This window comes from Salvelinus sp. IW2-2015, unplaced genomic scaffold (assembly GCF_002910315.2).
Source record: "Salvelinus sp. IW2-2015 unplaced genomic scaffold, ASM291031v2 Un_scaffold1139, whole genome shotgun sequence".
Classification (NCBI taxonomy): Eukaryota; Metazoa; Chordata; class Actinopteri; order Salmoniformes; family Salmonidae; genus Salvelinus; species Salvelinus sp. IW2-2015.
Window position 1 is genome coordinate 198773 of NW_019942750.1, and position 11652 is coordinate 210424.

The 11652-nt window shown below is 43.0% G+C and overlaps 1 protein-coding gene across 1 annotated transcript in view; it reads right to left on the minus strand.

Moving 5' to 3' along the window:
- Positions 1–10341, minus strand: part of LOC112069869 (NACHT and WD repeat domain-containing protein 2) — a 72178-nt gene extending 61837 nt beyond the window's left edge. Inside the window, exon 1 of the mRNA XM_024137248.2 lies at positions 10158–10341. Coding sequence (XP_023993016.1) covers positions 10158–10308 — 151 coding nt within the window. The 5' untranslated portion in view covers positions 10309–10341. The remainder of the gene's footprint in view (positions 1–10157) is intronic.
- Positions 10342–11652: the final 1311 nt, after the last annotated feature.

The following is an 11652-nucleotide window of genomic DNA, read 5'->3' on the forward strand; positions in this document are numbered from 1 at the left end:
CACACAAACACGCACACACACACACACACAGGACAGACACGCGCACACACGCGCGCACGCCGGAGCCACCGCACACACACAGCACACACACACACACACACACACACACACACACACACACACACACACACAACACACACACACAACACACACACACACACACACACACACACACACACACACACACACACACACACACACACCACACACACACACACAAAGTAAAATCATTTTGATGTATAAAAGTGTGCTCAGGTGAATTCAAGAGTTTGCATTGGTCAATTCCCTAAGTGAGTTTAGTTTCCCGCTTCCACCCCGCAGTGACCATAATGGTATATGAATGGAGCATAGTAATATGTTTATGGCTGTCCGTTACATCGTACCATTGAGCTGAATATCAGGGGCTTTTCCTTACTAGTAGCGTGTTTTCTTCCAAAATGCGTCTCACAGACAGTCGCGGTATACCATGGTTGGTCCACAGACAGTTCTGCAGGGTGATGACCATGTTGTCACAGACAGTCTGCAGGGTTTTATGACCATGCTTGTCACAGACAGTCGCAGTATGACCTGTTTGGTCAACAACAGTCTGCAGGGTAGATCATGTTGGTCACAGACAGTCTGAGTATGACCATGTTTGGTCACGGACAGTTGCAGGTTCTGACCATGCTTGGTCACAGACAGCTGCTAGGGTATGACCATCTTGTCACAGACCAGTCTGCAGGTATGACCATGTTTTTCACCAGACAGTCGGCAGGGTATGACCATGGGTGGTCTGTTATTGTACATTTATTATACAGTCTCTAGAGCAGCTTCTAGAGTGGGTCGCGTACCTGTTAATGGCTGGGTCCACGACGTTATTAAAGTGACTATGCATAGATATATAAACAGAGTAGAGCAGCATAGCAGAGGCGGTCTGGTAGAGGGTAGCCTATTGATTACTGTCAGAGTCTTATGGCTTTGGGTAAGAACTGTGAAAAGCCTTTTTGTCCTAGACTGGCACTCCCGTACCCTGCCATGCGGTAGAGAGAAACAGTCTATGACTGGGGTGCTGGGGTCTATGACAATGTTTAGGGCCCTTCCTCTGACACCGCCTGGTGTAGAGGGTCCTGGATGGCAGGAGTTCTACCCCCAGTGATGTACTGGTATACGCCACTACCTTCTGTAGATGCCTTGTGGTCGGAGGCGAGCAATTGCCATACAGCAGTGATGCAACCAGTCAGGTATGCTCTGATGTTGCAGCTGTAAAACCTTTTGAAGATCTCAGGACCCATGCCAAATCTTTTCGTTTCCTGAGGGGAGAAGGCTTTTCGAGCCTCTTCACGACTGTCTTGTGTGTTTGGACCGTCTCTAGTTTGTTGTGTATGGGACACCAAGGAAGTTGAAGCTCTCAACCTGCCTCCACTACACCCCGTCGATGAGAATGGGGGCGTTGCTGTCCTCCTTTTCCTGTTTAAGGAATCAGCGTGGCGGATTGTGTTGTTACCTACCCTTTAAACACCTGGGGCGCCCCGTCAGGAAGTCCAGATCCAGTTGAGAGGGAGGTGTTTTAGTCCAGGGTGTTTAGTCCAGGGCTCCTTAGCTTAGTGATATAGTGGTCCAGGATGGGAGGGCCGTGATCAGCTGGGAGTCGAAGGCCTTGACCTGTGTTCATATATTCCAGGAAGTGAACTTGTAAAGGTGAACGTGTGTGTGTCACTCAGAGAGCGTGTGTTATGACAGGCACTGCTCTGTCGCCGGAGGCAACGGCCATGTAGAGGAAACTTCAGTCACTCCTTCCCACAACGTGTGCATTACAAACCCTGAAGATGTGTTTTACATGTGGCATCTGCAGCCAAGAACCAGCATGGTGTATTTTTGACATTGTCTATTTTCATTACAACATACTACGTTGTGTGTGTTGTGTGTGTGTTTGTGTGTGTGTGTGTGTGTGTGGTGTGGTTGTGTGTGCTTGTGTCCCTGAGAGAAGCATCCAAAACAGAGAACGTATGAACCAAAATCTCACTTAACACGCTTCATTTCCATATTATTCTATCACATGGGCTCCCTCTTACTCGCGGCCTACTTTCAAGTGAGGACAGACAGGAACCCTCCGGCCACTAATGTATTATCTCTGTCTCTATATGATTACTGCTCTGATAGCGTGTCTCTTGCATACTGATACTGCTCTACTGACTAGCCCTGCTCTGATACTGACTACTGCTCTGATTTAACTGATCACTTCGTGCTCTATACTGCTATCTGCCCAGATACTGATTACTGTCTATCTGGCATTCAGCCTAAGCTCTTTACTGCTCTCCGAGATAAACCTGCTCCTTGATACTGAACTGCTCTATACTGCTCGCGATACTGCAGTGACTGCACAGGCATAACCTCTGATACTGATACTGATACTGCTCCTGATACTGCTCTAATGACTAGATTACTGCTCTGATTGCTGATACATGTGGAGTTAACTTGCGTCTGATACCCCACTTGCTCATCACTTAAGGTAGCTGCCACTGAGTCATGCGCTCTACCTGCAGAGAGAGGGGGAAAAACAGAGAGAGAGGAGGGAGGAGAGGGAGAGAGAGAGATGGGGGAGAGAGGGGGGGAGAGGCTCAACTGACTCAATTGCTCCTATTCTCCCTCAGAAACCGATCTATTAAATAAGAGCCACCGGTGACATAGTCAGTCCCCTCTATCCCTCCATAATTCCCTCCTTCTCTCTCTCTCTCTTTCTTTCTCACTAGATTGGATCCTGAAATGACCCCGGGGCCGTAACCTTCTCTTAGGATTTATAGATTTCACAGTTAAAGCTCTAACAGGATGATAGCCAGATCTGAGGGGTTTTTCCAGAGGGGATGAAGGGATGAAGAGAGAGAAAGAGAGAGAGATTTTCTAGACTTGTAATATTCTAAGTAAAGGAGAGAATAGCTATATGGAAAGGAGAGTCTGAGACCTTGAATAATATGTCCAATAGAATAAGGCTACTAAGGGCTACTAAAGGCTACTAAGGGCTACTAAAGGCTACTAAGGGCTAATAAAGGCTAATAAAGGCTGGCTATTAAAGTCTGATAAAGGCTAATAAAGGCTACTAAAGGCTACTTAAGGCTACTAAAGGCTAATAAAGGCTAATAAAGACTAATAAAGGCAGGCTATTAAAGGCTGATAAAGGCTACTAAAGGCTATTAAAGGCTACATAAGGCTAATAAAGGCTAATAAAGGCTATTAAAGGCTACTAAAGGCTAATAAAGGCTAATAAAGTCAGGCTACTAAAGGCTGATAATGGCTACTAAAGGCTACTAAAGGCTACTAAGGCTACTAAAGGCTAATAAAGTCTACTAAAGGCTAATAAAGGATAGTAAAGGATGTTAAAGGCTACTAAAGGCTAATAAAGGCTGATAAAGGCTACTAAAGGCTAATAAAGGCTACTAAAGGCTACTAAAGGCTAATAAAGGCTGATAAAGGCTACTAAAGGCTAATAAAGGCTACTAAAGGCTAATAAAGCCAGGATACTAAAGGCTGATAAAGGCTACTAAGGCTACTAAAGGCTACTAAAGCCAGGCTACTAAAGGCTGATAAAGGCTACTAAAGGCTACTAGAGGCTACTAAAGGCTACTAAAGGATACTAAAGCGCATCAAAAATAAAATGAGAATAATAATTCCAGGGTAAAATTGTTATAGTAATTGAACATCTCATTGGATGATATGCGGTGGGAGGAATAGATCATTTTACGCATCGAACCCCTTCAGTCTGAAGGGCGAGAATATTTTGTGTTTGTCAAACGGCAGTCGAGCATCGATCATCATGTCATCAGAACCTCGCTATTTATAGGGAAGGTGCTTTAAGATCACCATGACCTTTCACCTCCCCTGTGAAGTTTATCATAACTTATTTCATCTGCAGCCTAATAAACTGCACGCTTTCCCAAGTCGTAGTGGGAGGACCACACACCATATCATCGCGTGACTCCAAGTTTACTTCGACATGGGGATAATTATATCAATATTTGCGCATAAAGGCGTTGACACCGCCATTTCTCGCATAATACATTTTACCCGACACAAAAAGATCTTACCACGTCGAACAAACAAATGATCTGTCGGCATTTATAAAGTTGTACCTGTTTCCATCACGGCTGTCGTGATTCTTTTCATAAGGTGTGAACTATACTGGAACATCATTTTTTATTTGGCTTTCAGCAAAATCATCTCAGCTTCAATGTTTTATTGTGCCCATAACCTACATACAACGAGTCCTTAAAAGGGCAATCTGGGATTTGTACATCCCTTTTTGGACTTTTAAATGAACCATAAAGCCATTGATTCTTAAAGAATTCCTGAATTACATATTGCCCCTTTAAGTAGCAGCAGTAACATTGTTACAGTGGTTGGTAAGATGCTTCTTAAAAAGGCAGAATCATCAACAGGGGACTGAGAGGACGGTCTATGGTCTTTGACTACACGAGTCTGGGCAGTGACACGACTGTACATCATAGGCTATAGGTCACTACCAGACAGAGAATACATCAATCTGTAACACTGAATCACATCTGGGGTGGAGGGCCCAGTGGGCCAGACACATCTAAAACCCCAGTACAACTGTTATGATACTGTAGTTATCTCTGCTAAAGCATAAGTAGACCATACTTAAGGTCATCTCTTCCTTATTGCGCACATTATCTGAAGTGATTTCCATTGCCATAGTGTGCCTTATACTCCTAGATCACTCTCCCTATAGTTTCTAGATCACTTCCCTATAGGTTCTAGATCATTCTCACTACAGGTTCTAGATCATCTCCTATAGTTTCTAGATCACTTTCCCTATAGGTTCTAGATCACTCTCACTATAGGTTCTAGATCACTCTCCATATAGTTTCTAGATCACTCTCCGTATAGGTTTAGATCGCTCTCACTACAGGTTTAGATCACTCTCCCTATAGTTTCTAGATCACTCTCACTATAGTTTCTAGATCACTCTCACTATAGGTTCTAGATAACTCTCACTATAGGTTATAGATCACTCTCCCTATAGGTTCTAGATCACCCTCCATATAGTTTCTAGATCACTCTCCATATAGGTTATAGAGCACTCTCACTATAGGTTCTAGATCACTCTCCCTATAGGTTCTAGATCACTCTCACTATAGGTTCTAGATCACTCTCACTATAGGTTCTAGATCACTCTCCCTATAGTTTTTAGATCACTTCCCTATAGGTTCTAGATCACTCTCCCTATAGTTTCTAGATCACTTCCCTATAGGTTCTAGAACTCTCCTATAGTTTCTAGATCACGCTCCGTATAGGTTATAGATCACTCTCACTATAAGTTCTAGATCACTCTCCCTATAGTTTCTAGATCACTCTCCCTATAGGTTCTAGATCACTCTCTCTAGGTTCTAGATCACTCTCAGTATATGTTCTAGATCATCTCCTATAGTTTCTAGATCACTTCCTATAGGTTCTAGATCACTCTCCCTATAGTTTCTAGATCACTTCCCTATAGGTTCTAGATCACTTTCCCTATAGGTTCTAGATCACTCTCCTTATAGGTTCTAGATCACTCTCCTATAGGTTCTAGATCTTCTCAGTATAGGTTCTAGATCACTCTCCTATAGCTTCTAGTTTCACTTTCCTATATGTTTAATAATCTCCTTATAGGTTCTAGATCACTCTCCCTATAGGTTCTAGATCACTCTCCCTATAGGTTCTAGATTACTCTCCTTAATAACATATTATTATTCCATCTTTGCTATGGTGTTATTATGACAAAACCACTTTAACTTAGTGTAGTGCAGAAATTGCGCCCTCTAGTGGAACAGCACTCCACCAACAGTGCAAGGTGTGTTACTTCTAGAAAAACACTTTCCAGTCCATAGAGTTGCTGATCACTTGGTGCTGATCACAGACAATGAAGATGTGAATTCTCTCTCTCTCTCTCTCTCTCTCTCTCTCTCTCTCTCTCTCTCTCTCTTGCACGCTCTCTCTCTCTATTCAGTTCAAAGGGGCTTTATTGGAATGAGAAACATGTAATTACATTGCCAAAGCAATGAAACAAAACAATAAATAAAAGTGAAAAGACACAAAACAACAGCAACAAAAAACGATTTAGAAATTAACAGTAAACAATGCACTCAAAAAGGTTTCAAAAAGATAAAGACATACCAAGTGTTATATTACCAGCTATGTACAGTGTTTTAGCAATGTGCAAATAGTTTTAGTACGGCTAGTAGTGGAAGACAAATGAACAGAAATTGTCAGTAGTTGTTTGTGCTCCACTGGTTACCCTTTTAACATGGCAACGGGCCACACATCTTACTGCTGTGATGGCACACTGCATATTTGCCTGACAGATATGGGAGTTTATCCAGGTCCGATTTGTTTTCCAATTCTTTGTGAATCTGTGTGATCTGTGGGAAATATGTATCTCTAATGTGATCATACATTTGGCAGGAAGTTAGAAAGTGCAGCCCAGTTTTCAACTGATTTTGTGGGTCTTCTCTCGAGAGCCAGGTGTGCCTATGGCGGCTTCTCGCAATAGCAAGACTATGTTTAGGGCCAAGTAACATTCCAATTTGCTCTGTTTTTGTTGTTGTTGATTCTTTCCACTGCCTCTCTCTCTCATTCTCTCTCCACAACAATGTATCTGTGTATTGGTGTAGAATCAATGTCTACCTCCCAGCACCAGTATCATGAATTCACAATAAAGTGACTAGTTCTGAGTGACGTAATGTGATAGAAGACTTTCATTTAAGTGATAATGCCCCAGAAACCGAGGGGCGGCAAACCGTGCCAATATATCCTCCAAACACCGGCTTCCAGGGCATTATCACTTTTATACAACGGGTTACCAACATATTCAGATAATGATTTACATATTTTAATTAAAAACATTATTTTGATGAATTTATTCATACTATTTCATCCTTCCACAAGATATAGTCCCGACACAAATCTACGGTTGCTACCCAAGCCAGCTGGTCATTCACTTGATCAGTTCGGTTGCCAGAGACGCGGCCCAGTCGTTCATTCTAAATGTTCTGTATCTATGGACGCGACCCAGTCGTTCATTCTAAATGTTCTGTATCTATGGACGAGACCCAGTCGTTCGTTCTAAATGTTCCATTGCCAAACTGGAAGGCAATGTTCTTATCCCTTGCTTGCTAGCTAGCCAACTCCGGCTAACTTACAGTCACGTCAAACATTGCAGACAGAATAACAACACAGTAGCTGCATTTGGATCGGTGTCCCTATACTGGGACGTTTGAGCTAACGTGCCATAACGTGATTAGCATGACAGTTGTAAGTAACAGCAAACTTTCCAGGACATAGACATGTCTTATATGGGCAGAAAGCTTACATTCTTGGTAATCTAACTGCACTGTCCATTTTACAGTAGCTATTACAGTGAAAGAATACCATGCTATTGTTTGAGGAGAGTGCACAGTTATGTACTTGATGTACAGAGTGCACAGTTATGTACAATAAACCAATTGGGCACATTTGGGCAGACTTGATACAACATTTTGAACAGTAATGCAATGGTTCACTGGATCAGTCTAAAACTTTGCACATGCACTGCTGCCATCTAGTGGCCAAAATCTAAATTGCGCCTAGACTCCTAAGTCATTTAATGGCCTTTCTCTTGCATTTCAAAGATGATGATTATTTTAATTTTTTAAATGCATGTTTTTTCTTTGTATTATTTTTTACCAGATCTATTGTGTTATATTCTCCTACATTTAATTTCACATTTCCACAAATTTCAAAGTGTTTCCTTTCAAATGGTATCAAGAATATGCATATCCTAGCTTTAGGTCTTGAGCTACAGGTAGTTAGATTACGTCATTTTAGGCGAATTATTATTTATTTTTTTACAATCCTAGCTGTTTTCTAGTGACATTTATTTGGATGCATCCATAACAATTAGGTAATGAGGCGCAACTTCACCTGGCATAGAAAATGTGTTCTCTCGTCAGGACACTGTTGTTCAGAGGAGCTAGCCAACAACACAGCTAACACAATCACTTCAAACTGAAGCTGGAAAGACTGCAAACTAGCTGCACTTTGTTCTGTTTTACCTTTTTTATTTTATTTACATTTCTTTGTATAATGTATATCCATAAAAATTATGCCAGCTGATTCGTTAATTCGACTGGCTGAGAAACGCTGCCTGCCTGTCTGTCTGCCTCGTTCCGACTCTCGACATTATTACTATGGGACAGCTGGAGATCGAATTTGAATATTGAAACAATGTTGCAAATGTCAGAGAGCTAGACAACAAGGTTTATACAAATCTCTACTGTTGAAAACTAAATGTTAGTCTAAAAGAAATGTGAGATAATGTCTAGATGCTTTTTATAGTGGAGATCAAGTTTATAAATTGCCTGGCTGGGCTGATGAGACAGTGGATTGCGCAGTCAGATGGAACAGAGTAAATAGGCATTTTAACGTCATAGATTTAGCCGGTGGTAACTAGTGGAATAGACACCGGCTGGAATGCGGTTTTAACCAATCAGCATTCAGGATTAGACCCACCCTTTGTATAACGTATAGTAACTGTTAGTCAACAGTGTGTCAATATCGTTCCTGAAATGGACTGCCAAATATTTCAAATGCATTTCATATTTTCCATGTATTCCTATTGGACCTCTGATTCCTAAGCATCTTCAGAATTACTGCAGGTGCAATTTAATGATTGGACCAGCAACAGGTGGCACATTTCTTCTACTATGTTTTCTATTGGATATGGATAAAAACCGGGACAAAATAAGAGGAATATTAGGTAAATTGATCACTCTATTGACAGTTGTTGCATTTTGGCCCTGTTTTTGTTGTCAATGAGTGTGTCATCGTCCCTTTCTCCATCCTGCCCTTCCTCTCACCCTCTCTGTTTGTGTCTAGGCTACTCTAGTTCTCTTGCTTTGTTTACTCCGCTTTTAGAAAGACTATTTTTACTTCCCGACCCGAGGCCGTATTCAGCGGCTCTGCAAGTGCATGCCTCCACCCCTCCCACCCCACAGCCTGGCGCGTCATTGACGTTTTCTCCCAAACCGTTAGGAAAATCCCTACCTCACAACGTATTTCACATTGCTTGAGATGAACCAGAATCCCATATGATTAAAATCACTTTTCAAAACGAAGTGACGTATATTATACTTGGCTAATTCATTCATATGACCGTTGTTGACCGAACGGTAGAATAACTACACAACTACAAGCATAATCTCGTTCTACCCACTCCAGTCGAGTGGGTTTGGCTCATGCGCGTTCTAATTGCGCGTCCTAATTGAATTGAACAACGCCATTAGTGACTGACTGTTGGACGGGGGAAACACTCTGTGGCAGTCAGTGACAGGGCTGGTAGAGTATCGTGATATGTCACTCTCCTGTCCTGTCGTTTGTATGGACCATTGGGATGGGGACACAGTAAATTACATAGCTACATATGCCCTTTGTTCAATGCTCTTTTTTTCTCAGGAACAGGAAAGATCTGACATAAATATTGGACATCGTATGAAATATATTTGCTCATGAGCAGCGCAAATTCTAAATCAATCTTCATGTCTGTAATATCCCGTTCACACACAGACCAAAATCCCACTAATTTACCACATCTGCATTTTTAGAAAACATTTTGTTGGTATATCTGACATGGGTAAACAACATTACAAAATATAATCCGCCTAGAGATCATATATATAATTCATGTTATTCCTGTAACCAAAGTACTGGCATTGGGTCTGTGTGAATGGTTCTCTGCTTTTTTTGCAGGTCAATTAATTAACACTTCCATTGTTTAATACCTCCCTAATTTGGACTGCAAACAGCCTCCATGGTTTAACAACAACCCCACCCATCTCAATTCGCAAGTTACCCACTGATATGTATAAAATAGGTATACCTGCAAATAAGTGGTAACTAAGGGACTGTTGGAAAGGGGGTCATATAAACATTGCCTTATATTGTTTTTACAGGTAACATACCACATCTTCTGTCGGAAATGGGTAAAAGTGCAATGACTTAGGTATCATTGTGCGCGTAACAGGTCACACATGCGCCCGGAACAAATTGTGACGCGCAGCATCCCACTTTTCTGCAGATTAGGTCATCACTAAAACAGTTTATTCAGAGTCATCTGGACTCGCATATTTGATTCCCGGCCAGTGGTGTCTTACCGTCAGGGTTGGCGCAGATGAAGACCCGGACACTCCTGCCCGTGGGGACGTGGTGCGGCGGCAGGGCGAGGACGTTGCCACTGATGGCCGCCCTGCGGAGTGCCGATTCCCGGGGACAGGGCTGCCTGCTCCCCACTCTCGAGGGCCACATGGGTGGCGACTTCCAGCGTAACTGCAAACAGGCACACACAGACAGGTCTTTAGTGGATTCTATTGGGGTTACCAGTTGCCACACACACAGACAGGTCTTTAGTGGATTCTATTGGGGAGACCAGTTGCCACACACACAGACAGGTCTTTAGTGGATTCTATTGGGGTGACAGTTGCCAACACACACAGACAAGCACACACAACAACACAAACACCACACACACACACAACACACACACACACACACACACACACACACACACCCACAACACACACACCACACACACACCACACACACACACCACACACACACACAACACACACACAAATCAAGTTAGCATGGATCTGCCAAGTCCTAGAAGGCAACCCCGAAATAGACCCATATTATAAGCCCATGCTTGCTTTTGAATTCAGTCATAGGAATTTAGCATAACAAAACGAATTACTGTCATGTTGCATGCGTAATTTGAATACATTTCCTTGGCTATTATGGCTGAGTATGTGAATCATCATGCTGTGAAATAAACAAACAAATGACAAGACAGAACAAGAAGCAAACAATGGGCAAGCATCGGTCGCAATCCCACCCAGAGGAGATGCTTGAAGAGGGATAGAGACGGGGAGGAACAGCGCTAAACTGTTCAGACCGGGGGAAGATCTCAAGTCGCCGTTTTCCACAGAGTTGATGATGTCCTGAGATCTTTGTTTCGCTGACAGAGACCGCAAAACAGACCACAAAACACCGGGAAAAGTTGGAAAGTCCCTAATGTCAAAATGTGAATCCTTTTTCGTATTTATCATGAAAATAAATACCTCAAAATCACTGTACCACTGCGTTCAGTGGACTTGACTGTTATGGGGGAGGAGACTGCAGATACCACACTACAACAAGAACTCTTCTCGATGCTCACATCTTTCATTCGTTTCATTTCGAAAATATCCAACCGTGGATCCTTGAGAATCAACAGAGACGGTAAAAACGCCCATTTAGAGTTCTCTTCACCGGGAGTCAGCCCCTGGAGACGGGAGAAACAGCAGCCGGTTTGCAAAGAGCGGCGCTCAGCATCTTGCTGCGGTTGTGAGGGAGCGCAGGCTGGAGAGAGCTCCAAATACCGTCTCGCCCCCCCCTCTCTCTCGCTCTCTCCCTCTGTCCCGGTTCCTTCAATGGAGATAGCCTAGCAGTGGTCCTCACTGCTCACTATCCGGTAGGGATAATGAAAATTGCTATGAACCGCGCGGTCAATGAGTGAGAGAGTCACGCGGGCGATTCGCTCGTTTCCTCTCTGTCAGCGAGGCGGGAGCCCTGCGCCACTCCACATCGCAGTTATCTCTTATTGTGGATGGG